Genomic DNA, 17,593 nt, shown 5'->3' with positions numbered 1-17,593 from the left:
GACGCAGAAAAGGTGAACGGATGGACTCTACATGCCTGGTTCCCACCGTGAAGCATGGAGGAGGAGGTGTGATGGTGTGGGGGTGCTTTGCTGGTGACACTGTTGGGGATTTATTCAAAATTGAAGGCATACTGAACCAGCATGGCTACCACAGCATCTTGCAGCAGCATGCTATTCCATCCGGTTTGTGTTTAGTTGCACCATCATTTATTTTTCAACAGGACAATGACCCCAAACACACCTCCAGGCTGTGTAAGGGCTATTTGACCAAGAAGGAGAGTGATTGGGTGCTACGCCAGATGACCTGGCCTCTACAGTCACCAGACCTGAACCCAATCGAGATGGTTTGGGGTGAGCTGGACCGCAGAGTGAAGGCAAAAGGGCCAACAAGTGCTGGGAACTCCTTCAAGATTGTTGGAAGACCATTTCTGGTGACTACCTCTTGAAGCTCATCAAGAGAATGCCAACAGTGTGTAAAGCAGTCATCAAAGCAGAAGGTGGCTACTTTGAAGAACCTAGAATATAAGACATATTTTCAGTTGTTTCACACTTTTTTGTTAAGTATATAATTCCACATGTGTTAATTCATAGTTTTGATGCCTTCAGTGTGAATGTACAATTTTCATAGTCAAGAAAATACAGAAAAATCTTTAAATGAGAAGGTTTGTCCAAACTTTTGGTGTGTGTGTATATAATATATATATATTCACACCGTTTTTATATGTTGATTCATACTACTGCAGACTGGTACTAAACTACAATATGGTGAGTAATCTAGCAGCACAAACGTGACACAAAATTAGGAAGGAAAGTGTTACCTTTTTGTTTTCCAGTTGTAACCACAGTAAAACTTGGCTAAAAACCCCTCTTAGGCTTAAGTCACACGAGCATGTGTCCTACTCACTTGCTGTCTGTATGCGCATTGGACGGCACATGGACCATTATTAGCCTATGTGCTATTGTACATAGACTATTTTACACACGGACCATTGTTTCACTTGTAGATGTCTCAGCATTTGTTTGTCGGTTCAGATTTTTCTTCCCCCCCCCACATAGATCATAGCACGTTCAATATCACTTAAGCACACAAACACATTGACTTTCATCTCAAGTCTGTTGTGGACACAGAGAACTCGCTACCTGATAATATCCACTTGTAGCCTAATACTTCGGAACCTATTTATTGGGTTATTCGCATGTTCTTATATGGATAAAATAGCACATTGTTATTGGACTTTATTTTTTTTTTTTTTAATAAGTGATTTTTAATGTTTATAGCTCGTTGCCTAGGTTACAGACCACCACTGCAGTGTAGCAGCAGTGTCCAAAAGTATGGAGCGCTTGCAAGCTTTTTCCAACAGAGCTGCGAAGTGCTGCTCTGAAGCCGGCCAGAATTACTGGAGAGTGCAACCTTATCCCAACCAACTTCAGTGTCACTGCTCCATATACCACAGAGCACAAAGTTTGGGCCAGCATCACATTAACGCCACTGGTCCAAGCTGTTGATCAAGCAAGAATGAGTTACCCACCCCTTCCCAATCTCCACACCCCCTCTCTCACAGGAGGAACACTGTACTCCTGCCGAAGATCATGGGCATGCGCCTTTAAGGAAGTCTTTCAACTTAGCTGACATTTGTGTAATAACAATTCTGGCACATCTTTTCTTGGGACATTACTTTGTTCTGTTCCTCTGTTATTCCTCCTGGAAACGTATGTGTTGCAATTGGGGGTCCTTGCACAGCCTGATGCTGTCCAGTCAGTCCTGACAGTGTCACGCTGTATAGGGGGACACCCCTTTAAACATGGTAATACGATTTATCAGGAGGGATATCTGGGGGTCTGCACATTGCAGAGGGATAAAACAGAAATATCTTAAGTGGTGACGTGTATCTATACTTTTAAAACCATCCATCACTCCCACATGGATTTTTTTTGGTATTTTCTTCCCACTGTCTCTTATATTATGCTGCAGAAGGCTATGAAAATCCTATACGTAGCAAAGCTTCAGATTTCACCTTTGCCTTCACTCATCAGTTGTGACATGATTTCTCTATTTTCCAAAAAGGAGGTAAATAATGAAAAAACACTTGAGATATTCCCATGTGGGGGTGATCTGCTGCCGACTGTATTAACAGATAAGACTTCTTAGCTGACAATGGCGATTGTTAGCAGCAGAGCAATAACGTGCCTGTGGGAACAATGACGTCCTTTCCTGACTGCTCTGTAATAATGAGTTTATCAGGATGCTTGTGTACGTTGTATGTGCCAAAAATATCTCATATTCTCCTCTTCTCTACCTCTAGAGCAAAGTATCACAAGCTGAAGTATGGCACAGAGTTACATCAGGGAGACATGAAGCCACCAAATTATGATTCTGGTAAGATGCCCGCAACACAACTGAAATGTGCTGCGTTCAATGTTTTTTTTTTTTTTGCTTTGCAGTTTAATATTTTATACCCATAATATAGGATTATGGGTACAACATGGGGCTAGAATAAGGTTTTAGTCGATAGACATTCTGTACCTTAGTGTGTAATATATAATATGGACGTGACATAGTGCCACTGCTCATCTCCTCTTGCAGGACGTTCCCTCCGTCTACCATACTTTGAATGAAATGTAGTTCTCCCTTTTATCTTTTTTTTCTCCTCTGCTAGAGCAGTGTTTCTCAAACTCCAGTCTACCCGGTCCCCAAAACGTCATTCTTTCCGGATTTCCATAGTACTGCAAAGGTGATGGAATTATTAAGGCATCAGAAGCTGGCACAGGGTCTCACCTCTGCAATACTGAAGAAATCCTGAAAACATGATGTGTTCGGGGGCCATGAGCACAGGGTTTGGAAACACTGACTTAGGATACAGAGAGGTTTAATACGCATTGCTCTTAACAGGTGCAAAACATGGATGTTGGAAGTTCACATCAATGAGTCATAGACGAGTACCACTTTCCTGTTCAAAAAGAGGTTCTGAAGCAGCTCAGAAAGTCCTGAGATTGGTTCTAAAAAAAAAAGTTGCCCAATACTGAAAATCCATGCTTAATCACTTCAGGGCCCCATAGAAAATAGCAAACTTCAGTATTCCAGCGATGTCCATGCTACCAGTGTGTTACACGACCATTGCTGCCAGTCATTGGCTGCAGGCTTTACTATTTTGTCACGTGGCCATTGATATGCTGCAGTGGTCACATAACACCGCAGTGTTACGTGGCTCGCCAGGAAGAGTAATGCCGACATCACTGGAACAGCGCCCCCTGCAGTGGGTTAGTATAGATTAGTTTCTGTTTTCTCTCGGGCCAGTATTCTCATCTTGTGGCCTTGTGCTTTTGTATGGTCATGACATTTATTCTTGTAATTTACAATGTCGTGTACAATAGATCATAAAAATATAGTTAAAATGAGCAGACAATTGACATGCTGCAGATTTAAAAGCACAGAAAATCCTGAAAAAATACTGATCATGTGCACAGCACTTCAGGATTCTTATTGACTTTTGCCAGGGCTGTGGAGCTGGTAAGCCAAACCTCCGACTCCTCAATTTCCATGCCACCGACTCCACGACTCCGACTCCCTCATACATGGCTCATGATTAAGTGATATATTTACTGCAGCACAGATTCATCTCCGCTAAAAGTCTAGATCCTTACATCAGGAATAGGACAGACATTTCTAGGACATTTCATAACTTTCCCAAATTCTTATAAAAAAATATTCCCCACAAACTGCATTGAACTACTGTACCCAATTTATTATACATTGTTGGAGTCGGTCCATTTTATACAGACTCCGACTCCACTAAAATGGGCACTGACTCCACAGCCCTGATTTTTGCAGCAATTTTTCTGTGCGGAATTGTCCCTAAACCGCTAGGGAATCCTGAATTGCTGTGCATATGATCAGTATTTTTTCCTTTCAGGATTTGCTGTGCATTTAAATCTGCAGCATGTCGATTCTGTGCATTTTTGCTTGTGTTTTTCGCCCATTGAATGCACTGAAAAAAATGCAGGCCAAAAAGCTACGTTTTTGAGGCTGCTTTTTCCTGCCAAGAGATGCAGAAACTTCTGCAATCAAATACTCCACTTTTGCACATACCCTAATACAGCCAGTTTAACAAGTCTCTTGTGCATTATTAAATAATAAAACTGTTGGGGTCCTTTCTCATCTGCTGTAGCTGGCTCCTTTAGGCACCTCTGTACTTTGTTTTCCCCTTTAAGAAATCGAGTCCAATGATGAAAAACGCACCCAGTTGTAATCAGTTAGGTTCGTCAGGCACTGATGGGATCCGTCATGTCAGAGTTCCACTATTTGTGAGTAAAATAAATAAAAAAAAAAAAAATATTCCTCTTCTGATCTAAACAATATAAATAACCAACTACTTGTAATCTGAACCTAAATGGATTTTTATTTTCTTCATTGTTTGTGTATGGTAGCTGAGTTTTTTGCTCTCCATTCATAATTCATTTTCTTTTCCCGTTAGATGAAACAAATGAGGCAGACGTCCAACCTCAACCACAGAACAGTCAGTTTATATGGAAACAGAGCCGACAGTTACTAAGACAGTAAGTGACTCGCCATATTACAAAGCATAGGCAGCAAGTGAAGGGTTAACATAATATATATGTGTGTGTGTATTTATATATAATTTTATATATAATATATATAATTTTTTTTTTGTGCACGGCATTGGGGAGTTCTTAAATAGTTTTTACTCTGTGACGGTTTTCTGCTGCTGATACGGTTTCTGATTCTATTTCTCCTTTGTAATGAATGGCGCATTGTACCAGTGACTTCTTTCGCTTTTCAGTGACTGTAGAGGCTGGTAGAGACAATCCTTGCAGCTGGTACCAGATTTATTAGCCTGAGTGGCATGCACTGTGTGCCATTATATAAATGCTTCGGTGTGTTGGAGAGATGTCAGTTGTATTTCTGAGATTTATACTGATCTTATAGATGCTGCCACTTTTCCTCTAGGTATCTACAAGAGGTCGGCTACACAGACACCATATTAGAAGTGAAGTCAAAGCGGGTGCGTGCATTGTTAGGGATTTCTGCTGACTCTTCAGATCGACTCACGGACACAAATCAGGACTCCATGGTAAATGGCACAGAGACTGAATTGCCCAACCCACTGGTCATCGGGTAGGTTACATTTTTAACTTGATTTTTTTTTTGTATATTTGAGTTATTGAAATCTGCTAACACTATAGAGGAGAACTTGTCATTAGACCTTTGTGTATGATGTGAAGGTGTCAGTAGATCCATTGGCATTTAATATTCAATTTTGGTATCATCCCTCTTTTTGAGGATTTTTATGTCTGATACTTCTGTTTTCCAAATGCCTATGTTTTCTGTTCTTGGGAAAAGTCATGTGTAGTAGCATTAGTAGTTTCCATTTCTATATGGCCACTAAGGTGTTAGTGACGATTTTATTTTTATTCTATATACTATTAAACTACAGAGGAATGAAGGTAGTAGCAAGCTGTCGGACATTAGTCGCACTGAACTTTCCCTCTTTCCAGCAACTTGTGCCTGAATTGTGGCTAATGCAGTTCGTTCTTTTCCATTGTAAATCAGGCTGGACATAGAAATATAATATTTCTATCAAGTTTAACCTTTCTCCACCAGTTATACATTCTCTATCGCTGGATTATTTATAACCCACAATGCCATTTATTGTGAGAAAAGCATCTAGCCCTTATTTAAAAGCTGCCATGTTTGGCTTTCAGGCCACAGTTGTTAGCAGATACATATAGCGCTTTACACCAGTAGCACCAGGGTTGTAATGCTACTGATGAAAAACGACACAGACACTAAACTGCATCACTTCTTGACACCAGGATAAGCATTGCATCACTCACATTCTGGATCACTGGCTAAAACTATATTTATCATTTAGCATCCTTACAATAGTTTGAAAAAAAACAAAAGAAGTGGCGGTCGTACATTAACTACGTGGCCTTCCCAGCTGTGTAATTATAAAGTACACTGAAAATCCTGCAGCTCTGTGCTCTGCAGCTAGATGTGGATTCCAGGGATTTGGCCACTATGATTACACATTTATGGCTTGTCCTCGATTGGTTAGATATTTTAAAACCTTGGAAATCCCTTTTACTATACTTGTAAAAGTCAACGTGGGTAATGAACACATTTATCCAAATGCAGGCATCACCCTGAGGAGAAGGCTTGGGTCCTCTGGCCTACATAGTATAGCACTCCACCTACAAACTGTTAAATGGGCTACACATTGCGTGGCTTCTCGGACTAACTAGTTAGTCCACATGATTATCCTCTTATGTTCCTCTAATTGCTCTGAAAGCTGAAATCCGCTTTTGACTTGTGCACGGTTCAACAGATTAAAGTATTGTTAGGGGATTACACTAATTTAATTTAGGTTGTAGGTGTTTTGGATTGATGATTATAGTAAATTGTCTAATTGGTGGCAGTTTTATGGCAATATTTCTATTGTGCCTCATACATGTCTTAACCTATTTTGTTGAAGATGTGTTTAAAGGGAACCTGTCGTGTCCAGAAATACTATTTACCTGCAGATATTGGGCTAATCTGCAGGCAAACGGCATTTAAATCCCCTGCAGACAATTTACTGGAACAGCAGCTACAGGGAGCAAATAGTTATACTCTCCCTGCAGCCGCTTGCTGCCAGTTATCTGTGCGCTGCGGGGAGCGGTTACTGTCACCGCCATACAGTGAGCGTGGCTGTAATCACTCACTAGCACTTTGACAGTTGACGCTGCACACCATCGCGCCAGGGAGTGATTACAACCACACTCATTGTTTAGCGAGCAGTGTCTGTAGCCTCTCTGCACTGCCCCAATGACTGGAAGCCAGCTGCTGCAGGGAGAATAAATCTCCATTTTCTCCCAGTAGCTGCTGCTCTAGTAAGTCGGCTATACAAGATTTAAGCACTGTTTACCTGCAGAATACTCCTATATTTATGTGTATAAATTGTGTTTCTGGACATGATAGTTTCCCTTTAAGTGGGTGAACAAAGCTTGTAAAAGCCGCATGACTACCGATATGTATGACTCAGAAGATGTGTTGTATTAAATCAATATTTTATTTAACCATTTTGCTAAAGTGTCTGTCTGGTGTGATGGACATTTTTTGCATGTGATGATGCTGATTGGTCATTTACACCTAGGAAATCATTTCTGAGATAGAATTTCAGGAGCAAATTAGTGGCTGCTGAGATCTGGACAGTATACTTGGTAACCAGTGTCATTGTGGCTGCAATGTAGGGGAAGCGCTAGTATAAGACCCCCTCCTACACTGATTACAGGCATCCGCACAGTGTAAATGGGGCATCGTGGAGGCTGAACTAGTGACGTCCTGTACCAGTGTCTCACTGCCTGATTCTGGATATTAGCATGGAGAAGGGGTGAATACTTTGCTGAATATTCCGAAGAGCGACCCAGAAAGAATGGGCAGCAACTGTCTAGAGTACTGTCATACTAGTGAAAAAAATGTAAGAAATATGTACAAATGTTATTGAACAGCCCCTCATTGATATAAGAATCCACTGATGATATATTTGTGGGGATGTATGCACCCTGGCTGGTCTATAATTTATTATGCTTGCTTATATTATGCCATCATATTTCATAGCGCTTTACAGACTTTATCATCAATGTCCTAATTGGGGCCCACAATATAATTTCCCTATCAGTATGTCTTTGGAGTATGGGAGGAAACCTATTCAAACTCCTTGCAGACTTTGTCCTTAGTGGGATTTGAACCCAGGACCCCAGTGCTGCAAGGCAAAAGTGCTAATCATTATGCTTGCCAGTCTTCTGTTTTAGGGTTTTTGTGTTTTTTACTTTTTTTGCTTTTTTCATTATACATTGTGAGGCCGGATTCGCATCACGTCTGTCACTGTTAATGACGTTTTCTGAGGCTACCTTCTGAATCCCAGGAAAACTGGATTTCAAGAGTAACCATGGAAGTCAAATGGAGTCCAAAGATTCATATTTTTGGACCATTTGCCTCATCAGTTCTTATTGGCACCATCCGCAGCACTGACATGATATAGTCTGTAGTGTGAGCGCTCATAGCTGTTGATTTAACGTTTCATTTAATGCAGCTGAATTGCCTAGAAGAATGTGGGATGAAAGCAATTGGTTTTGTGTAGGAGACGTGACAAGCTCTAATTACCAGGCTGTTTGAATGACATCTGCCTTTTTGGGTCTTTTACTTCCCATTCGACAGAATTCTTTCAGGTTCTTGTTTTACCATTTCATTGCTCCCAAACAATATTCCCAAATAACCTCTGAATTGTGTTGGCCACCTCTTCCAAGAAAAGGCCGATGTTGCAGTGGTAACGGTAAAATTAGTATTTTTTTCTTCCTGCCTCTTCTGCCTGCTGTTGTTTCAGTGTAAATGGATGATTTGTGTTTTCTTCATTTGACAATAGGAAGCCAGATATGACCGATTCCGCCTCTGTTCTCGAAACGTTCAAATTCCTGGAAAATGCTGCTGCAGAGTTCAGTGACGAAGAGGACGACGATGACAATGATGGCAGAGACAAGACAATTATAGATGCTGCAACGGTAAATCTTCACAAACACTGGTCATAAGTGGGAAAATGAATAGAAAATACTTGACTCTTCATGATGCTGCTGGTTTTATTTCAGAAAGTTCTGAAACTGTCCCAGTTACCTCAATTAACTTGATTCAGGTGAATGGTACAGATTTTCCTTTGCAGAACTTTCAGACAGTCTGTTTTGTGGGAATTGGTGATGCGTGAATGTGCTCAAATAATGGGTTATCAGAGCACGCTCAGGTGCTAACAGAGTAACTTCAGCGCGCTTGGAAAATATGTTTGCGTTGCCGAGTCTGTTTGACAGCTGCGAGACATGCAGGAGTTGCCTGACAAACAGGCAATCCCTGCATGTGTTGCGGCTGTCTATAAGCTATTTTCCGAGCATGCTGAAGATACTCAGTTAGCACCCGAGCGTGCTCAGATAACCCCTTATCTGAGCACGTTTGCGCATCACTAATGGGAATGCACCCAGTTGGTGAAACCTCAACCAAGAGGTTCATGCTGGCAGTCCCATCCCTGACGGGGACCGAACTGCTCTAGAGCAGACTGCCCTTCTGCTGCTTATTTTGCTTAGGTTGGTAATAACCCTTTAAGTGCTGTGGTATAGTTTCTTTCATATCCTGGTTTTAGAAAGTGGTTAACAAAGAAGCTAATTATGAAATAGTCGTCATAACACTCAAGGTATGTCTAGTTTAGAGCCATCCTTATCCAGAGCAAGGCAATACCTTATGTTGGGTACCTTATGGTATTCTTCCCCACACCCAGCCAGCTTGAAGGCCATTCATCTACTATAGCTATTGTCACCACATTCTGATCTGATTCATTTGCTGCTGAATATACAAAGTAACTTTATATTGGTACTTGTTCTCTGCAGGACTTAACACTTAGATTTCAAGGGTTCACACCATTTTTTTTTATTTAGTCTTTGCAAGATGTATAGCCAGGTGTCAAAAATGAATGTATTTAGGTACATCCACAAAAAAAAATCTGTATGGAAAGCTCTAGAAATGTTACAGATTTTAATAGAGAGATGTAGGTTTGATGAGAGGGGCAGTTATCAGAATAATTTAGCACAAGCGTGCACAAACTTTTTTGGTTAAAGAGCCACAATGTTAGATTATACCTCTCTCTGGGGCCTTACTCCGAGGCATGGCTGAATGAACCACATATGAGCACGGTTATCTCCCTTATAGTTTGCTCAGTCAAGCATTTAACGTCCTATATAAAATACATTGGATAGCGACACTTTCCAAATATTCCAGAGCTGATTCCCGAATATAAGGGTGCCAGGAATGATTGGGAATCACACAGAATAGCATTGTAGGCCTCATTTGGCCCCTAGATACTCTAGATTTAGTAGTTTACCCATGTGAGCAAAATGTAGGCAAATGTTTCTTACATTGAGCACAAAATATTGGCCTGCCTTAACGCAACTATTTTCATTGTTTTCTTATTGTATGAAGATTGTGAGAAGACGTGTTATTCCTGACCCTAATGAAGACAGGGACACAGAGGAGGCGCTAAAAGAGTTTGACTTCTTGGTGTCAGATGATACTGATGGCGGGGAATCTAGGAGTGCGGGTGATGGCACTGAATGGGGTAAGTTTCTGGTTATTCTCTCATGTAGTGTACCTTTGTATGACAATATATTCCTCCCTAACTAGTAAAGCTTGTTCTCCATGTTAACAGTATAGACTTCTTCTTTTGTTAGATTTTGAAATAAATATTTTTGGTAACCAGACCACCATTTTGCTCCAATTACTATTTAAGAAATATCACTTGCTGCCCGTTGGGTTTATACATATCCCCTTGTTTCTGATAAATGAGCTGCTGAACACCTGTTTGGTTACAGGACTAATGCCCATAAATTGTACGGTTTCTTACTGGGTATGTCAATGCTGTTCATCCAGGGTTTTTGCATGTATGTTAGCTTATACTGACAGTACATGTTTATTGTGCTCTATGGTAGAGCCTTTGTGTGCCTAGATGTTATTTTTATATAGGCTTTTAGTTGTAGAGCTTTGGCGATGCCCCTGCCCCAACCCTCAGCCTCCATGCCACTTCTCATGCCACTTCGGGACACCCAATGTTTTATGTTCACATCACTTTTTAGGATGTTTATTGCTTATCCTGTGACTTCATATAATTCTGTCCTGTCATGTGACAGCTCTTATAGTCTTCCATACCCAACAATATACGGATGCTCAGTATTTTTTTCTGCCCCAATCTTCAAGGAATTCCAACAAATCTATAAATGTCAACGTTGGGTCATATTTGCATTAGGCTAGTGCCCTATGAGGTTTCTTTATGTATGACAGATGCTCAAAAAGGAGACAGGTTTGTAAGAATAAACAAAAGTTAAGAAAAATGGAGAAGTCTTTAAAAAGCACAGTTTTAAAAAATATATATATAAGAGGTAAATAAGTATAAGGATGTGTGTTTCGCCAATGAACCAGTGCCTTCCTTGGACTCCAATATTATCATGTGCACAGCGTTCACTACTGCCCACTGTCCTCCTCTGTAGGCTCTTTACGACATCAGATGAGGGCTGCTTCTGTACAGATTACAGGAGGGAAGACATGGCTTACTGCAGCTCCTCTACATTGTCTATCAATTCTATCTGGTAGATGGGTAGGTATGACATATTGGTCTGTTGTATGCCAGGAGGATACACGAGGCATACGCCATGCTAAAGAGGACCTAAGTATATGTTTAGCAGAGTTGCCAAGAACTTTCCTGACACACATGCTGAACATGTGCCCAGAGTGAGATCTGAAGAGGAGTAAGGCTATGTGCCCACGATGCAGAAATGCTCAGGATTTTTTCCTGAATGTTTCTGTATCTCCCTGGCAGAAAAAACGCATGCGGATTGTACATGTGTTTTTCCTGCCAGGGACATGTGGATGTGAAGCGTTCTTCACATGCATTTCTGCATGCGGGTTGACAAGCGCTTTCCAAGCGATTTTAGCATCACTTGGAAAGTGCTTGTCAACTTGGTCACACTATATAAATCCATGCAACCGGCATGGATTCATATAGTGTGACCTTAAATAATGTTTAAAAATAAAAAAATAAATCTATACTTACCTTCCGATGGCCCCCGGAGTCTTGCTTTGCTCCGTCCTGGCTTGCTGGCAGCCCGCAGTACACTGAAGGACCTGCCGTCACATGACTATGACGTCAGCGCTGGTCCTTCAGTCCACCGCGATCTGCCGGCAAGGGAGGACAAGTGCAGCGGGGGCCATCAGAAGGTAAATATGATATTTATTTTTTATTTTATTATTTTTTTTACAGGTTCTATGGTACCCGGGTCCGGAGGCGAGTCTCCTGTCCTCCAGACCCGGGTACCAACCGCACATTGAAACGCTTGGATTCGCATGTACAGATGTTGTGATGCGGAATCCAAGCAATTCAATGCAAGTCAATGGCGGCGAAAACGCAGCGCTTCCGCAAAATAATTGGTAGTGCTGCTTTTTTTTCCGCAATGATAATCCGCAGCGGAAATTTCCGCCGCATGTGCACAGCACATGCGGATTATCATTGAGGAACATGGCAGGCCTTCTGCCAAGCGTTTTTTAAGCGTTTCTGCCGCTGCGGAAATGCTTAAAAAAACGCATCGTGGGCACACAGCCTAAAAGTAAGAATCTTGTTGTACATATAAGAAGTATTCATTGTGACTGCAGTCAGTGAGGACAGTCAGGGTTTGGCATTTAGCTTTGGTATTGGAGCTGCAGAAACAGCAGTCTAGTACAATCTCACTCGACACATAGTGAATTTTTAAAGGTGGCTATAGGCTTTTTCAATAGCTGTTGGACGAATGCTCATTCACCGGACAGCTATTCCTCAGGAACTCCCCATAAACACATGCGCACTCCGGTTGGCCGAGCATGCTTGTGTTCTGAATGCGGACGGGAAAGTCTCTTCCAGAAACCACTCACAGTGGGCTTGAGAATGAAGGATTGTGTTTAAAATGATTTCCCCAGAATAAATGTTGTCCAAAAAGCTCTTATATCAAAGTTGGCTGGTTCAGGTTTGGCCAATCTAACACCCTGAGTGGAAGCTGGAAGAATTTCGCCCTCAGGTTCAGATGATTTCAGTAATGTAATTGCTTCACTTTACAAATAATGCATATAAGCTCCTCTTCACTCCACTCTGAGAGGACAGGAGGGTGGAAATTCATAGAAATACTGGGATGTATAGCCATCCGAGCATGTTACACTTTGGAACTTGTTTTGCTCCAGAATACAATCCTTGGAATGAGGAAATACTGGAGAGAGCAAAGCATTACTGATTGAACTTTAGCTGCATTTTGTCCACTTTTTCCAAAGATTAACCCTGTCTAACATTCCCAGTTTTCTAGTATCTCCAGTTTATGAAAGTGGTTAAACGCAAAAAAGAAACCCTATTATATTGAGATTTTATGTGTTGCCATAATTTCTTAAAAAGATTCATACTATTAGTCACATACGCCACACTGTGAGAGTTATAAATGCAATCGCATTTTACAATTTAATTACCTTGCACAAGAACAATTTATTGAATAAATTAATTTACTCCCTTAATATTTTGTTTCTCATATGACCTTGGTGTATGGATGTGCATACCAATTACACAAAGCTGAAAGCTGCTTTGAATACACATTTCAGCCAGGTTGTATATCTAAGTTTACCATTTATATGGAGTTTTAATTAGGACCTTGGTCACTTTATAAAACTAACAAGTGAAAGAGTTATCAAAACTAGTGCCATGTGTAAATGGAGGAGCTGCACATAGGAACCAATTGGGTGGTAAGGTCACTAAAATCTGGTTGCTACAGGCTGACAAGTCATTTTATGTTTGCACTCGATTTGATCAATTGGATACATTGCATTTTCTGGCTAGGACTAAACAGCATGTAATTTGGTAAAAAGGCACTGAAACCAGTTCTGATTCAGAGTTGTCACTATTGTGAGAAGCTGCCACCCAAACCCCCATCAGTGCAGCCTGGCAAGCTGTGATCATTCTGTAGGGCTTCCTCAAAAATATCTAAAATGAGAGACCCAGGTATGTATATACAGTACATTTATAGTCTTGTTCCCATGTTTGACTCCTAACATAGAAAAGCATGAAAACCTACCCTTTATTCCACTATCACAGTGTAGTAGCCTGCCATGGTATGTATCTATTCGTGTGATAAGTGCTTGCCCCTTCTTCTTTGGCAAAAAGGATTCTCCTTCAGTCAGTTATTGATGAAGCCACTTTTATTGAAGAGGAATATGTTTGATCTCTTTTACCGTTTAGAAAAGGAAGACCAGTGCCCCATCCCGGAATCCTGGAATATCGATCAGGGAGCAATAACCAAACTCAAGGAACAATACAAAAAGGAGCGCAAGGGGAAAAAAGGGGTGAAGAGTAAGTGGAAAACATTGCACTTCCAAATCATCAATCCCACCTCTTTCATATATCCTCCCTTCCCTCCAAAGCTATTTTTCATTATTTTTCTTTCAATGTTTTCCTGAACCACTTACTCTTTTACTTTGCTGCTCCTCCTCTTTTTCCTGCTGTTCACCTTTTAACGGGCATTAGAGCTCTGTCATCTTTTGGACAAGTGAGGCTATTAGCAGTAATGTTGTGTGATAAGATGCTTTTAAAGTGGAACTAAATTCAGTAATCGAGTATTCCTATATTAGATTTTTTACTATGTTTTGGTACATCAATAGCATTGGTGAAATCTAACTTCCAAGATCCACCCTGATCCTGAAAACAAAGAGACAGATGTCCTTTCTGCAGTTCTCTTGTACAGCAACACTTGTGCAGAGAACTGCCAGATTATTCCATTTAAGATTAAGAGGACAAAAATAGATTGTAAAGCCTTTCAAGAAATTTCATGGTAGCAGAACTTATGTTAAAGGGGTAGTCCCGGCATATAACATTAGGACCGATTTGAATAGGTCACCAGTACTAGATCAATGGGGGTCAATTCACTGTTTATGTCCAAATGCCACTGGAGCTAATAGGAGAATGTTAAAGGCGCAAGATGTTGGACCCCACCTATCTAATATTGATGACCCTTCAAAAGGAAAGTTTACCGATGATATATGCCCGGGCAACTTGTTTTTAACAAATATTTACAAATTTGCTTCACTTTTGCAGTTTCAGAGCACAGTTATGCGACAATAAGGCTGAGTTCACACGATGCGTATTTCATGCGTTTCCGCGGCGTTTTTGCAGTTGCGTAAACGCCGCGGAAACGCATGAAAAACGCATGGTAGAAGGGAAGCAATGTTCCCCAATTGAAATCCGCATGTGCTGTGCCCATGATGCAGATTTTTCCGCAGCGTTAACGCTGCGGTCAAAAATCCGCAGCATGTCAATTAATTTTGCGGAAACGCGGCGATTTCGCCGCCATTGACTTGCATTAGAACGCGCCAATTCCGCAAGACAGCATTTGTACTTGCGTAATTGGTGCGTTCTAATGTGCGGATGGTACCCGGGTGTGGAGGAGAGGAAAGTCTCATCCACACCCAGGTACCATTAAAAAAGCTGTAAAAGAAGAATAAAATAAAAAATAAATGTATTCTTACCTTCTGTCGGCCCGCACAGCGCTCCCGCTTGGTTCCCGGCACTTGCAGTGAGTTGTAGGACCTGCGGTGACGTCAGAGTCATGTGACGGGTCACGTGACGCTGACGTCGGCAGGTCTTTCAATTCAAAGTTGCCGGCGAGGGAGAACAGATTGAGCAGGACAGCGCGGGCCATCGGAGGTAAGTATATACACTCTCTCGGTTCACACTGTATAAATCCATGCTGTTTGCATGGATTTATATAGTGTGACCTAGTTATCAAGCACTTTCCAGGTGATGCTAACATCGCCTGGAAAGCGCTTGTCAATCTGCATGCGGAAACGCATGTGAATCTGCATGTGGATCCGCATGTATTCTGCAGGAAAAACACATGCACAATCTGCATGCGTTTTTTCTGCCAGGGAGATGCAGAAATGATGCAGAAATTTTCTGCTTCATTTCTGCATCGTGTGCACATACCCTAATTATTTGCATAGAGGTTCTTTCCCATAAAGGAGGTTTCAATGATGTTTGGAGAGTTTAGAGGTTGGGGATTTTAGTAAAAGAAAGAGGCATTTCTTCTAGAATAACACCCAGCTCCATTGTCACCAATATGGTGGTTTTTGCCAGGAATGGAAGTGATGATATCATGACCACTGGGCCACCTGGCACTGCAGTAGCCACAGCGGGCATCAGAAAAGGAGTACAAATGGTGACACATAATGAAATATAGGAAATGGCAATAATCACTTAAAATAGCATAAACTCGTATGTTGCCGTAGCCTGGTTCCTAAAAAAAAAGTGTCTTTCTGCCTCCTCACACCTTGTTTTAACATAAGAAATCTATTGGAGGTGTGCGACCTGCTTCCGTATACATTCTTCTGTGAATGAAAACCTGGTCCTGTCAAGGCAGATACTTGACTAGTGGGAGAGGGGCTCGAGTACTTGGGTATCTACAGCTTTTCGCTAGAGTAGATAGGTGGTCTTAAAAAGAAACTTGGGGGCGGGCGCCACTAAACCTCAAAGAGTAGCTTTTACATGAGTTTTTTTGCCCTTTATAAAGCTGTCCTTCTGCGTTGTAATAGGAGAAGAATTTTGTGAAATAAGCGATTTAATTTGCTTTATGTAAATGACCTGCTGGGGTCAAGAAGGTGGAGCTGCTGTTAGAAGTCACGTTGGCTTTGCCTAAACCCACTCAATATGGCATGATTATTGTCCCTTGGGATGTCATCTCAGGCCTATCCTAAATCCTCTTCTGACAGGCTTGTGTCTTCTGATGAAGCCAATGCAAGTACACCAAGCATTTCTGGCCTGAGATGACGTGCTCTACTTTGACCTGGGATGTCAGTCATGCTATGTTGGGCCCTTTAATTATTAAGTTTAGTTCCACTTTAAAAGCTCCATCGTTTTGTCCTGTTAAGTTTCCAAACGCTATGATTCTTGTTGCATTAAAATAAGTTATGATCCTTGTTTATAATATTGGCTTTTAAATTGCTTATGGCACCTCTGTAGTATCTGCTCAGCCATAATGAAGGAGCTTGCAGGAAGACCTTTCATGCAGATTTTGTTTCTGAACCGATATATGAAGGTCACTGCACATCTAATAAGTGTATGTGTACTCATTATTGCTTCAGTAAGATTTTTTTAGCTAAGGTATAGAAATCATGGAGCTCTTTCTGCCCGGGAAAAGACTAGTGAATTTTGCATTGTGCATTAGATACGCATCATAATTTCCAACCATTGCAGTCTTCATGCTGCGCTGAGATCAGTTGACCATGCCCAATGAATCTGTATGATCATTCAGTCCTAAGCATTACTTTGCATCATTACGTACTGCAATGTGTACATTTGTATGGTACTTTCCTATACTATGTGAATACCTTTATGTTAACATCTCCTGTACAGGTAGAGTATGTCGGCGGCTAATTAACTTGACTTGTAGAAATGAGATTCAGATAGTAGGGACTGAGGGATATTTTTCATAATATTTTTATCATTGGCGGTTTCAACTTTTTTTGTGCCAGTAATATATTACTTTTATGTGCAAAGCTATTTAAATAATTTTTTTAATTAATTTTTTTAGACCTTAAAATGCAGAGTTTTTTTATTTATTGGCCACACAGTAGGGCTTTTAAAAGAGGCATTTTGTGCAGTCTAGGATTACAGGGTCTTGGCATCTTCAAAGCGGTAGTTCTTGTAGGTTTAATGTGAAACTGTGATTAGCATCTACCGTAATTGATCCAAAGAGAAACAACTTGTGAATTGAAGACTTGTTCATTGGCACCCAAGCCTCACTATTCCCATGGGAAGTTAAAGCCATCCTGGACAGATCTCGCAGAAGAACTACTTTAGATGAAAATGATAATTCTGTCTGATGGAAAAGTGTGATGGAAAAACGCAATGTGAAAGCACCCTTAGAACAGACCGTGCACTACAGACTGCTGATTATGGGACCGCGCAACTTTGGATCAGTCACAATGCCCATGAGAACCCATGTCCAC

General features: G+C 41.1%; 1 protein-coding gene across 1 annotated transcript in view; it reads left to right on the top strand.

Moving 5' to 3' along the window:
- Positions 1-17,593, top strand: part of STRN (striatin) — a 106,948-nt gene that overhangs the window by 50,446 nt on the left and 38,909 nt on the right. The window contains exons 3-8 of the mRNA XM_073672682.1: positions 2,304-2,377; positions 4,473-4,554; positions 4,967-5,134; positions 8,424-8,559; positions 10,016-10,151; positions 13,833-13,943. Coding sequence (XP_073528783.1) covers positions 2,304-2,377; positions 4,473-4,554; positions 4,967-5,134; positions 8,424-8,559; positions 10,016-10,151; positions 13,833-13,943 — 707 coding nt within the window. The remainder of the gene's footprint in view (positions 1-2,303; positions 2,378-4,472; positions 4,555-4,966; positions 5,135-8,423; positions 8,560-10,015; positions 10,152-13,832; positions 13,944-17,593) is intronic.

The sequence above is a fragment of the Phyllobates terribilis genome, unplaced genomic scaffold (assembly GCF_046119375.1).
Source record: "Phyllobates terribilis strain yellow unplaced genomic scaffold, ASM4611937v1 Scaffold_3__8_contigs__length_932513732, whole genome shotgun sequence".
Classification (NCBI taxonomy): Eukaryota; Metazoa; Chordata; class Amphibia; order Anura; family Dendrobatidae; genus Phyllobates; species Phyllobates terribilis.
The sequence above is the reverse complement of the archived record's forward strand: the minus strand, read 5'-3'. Positions and strand labels throughout refer to the sequence as shown.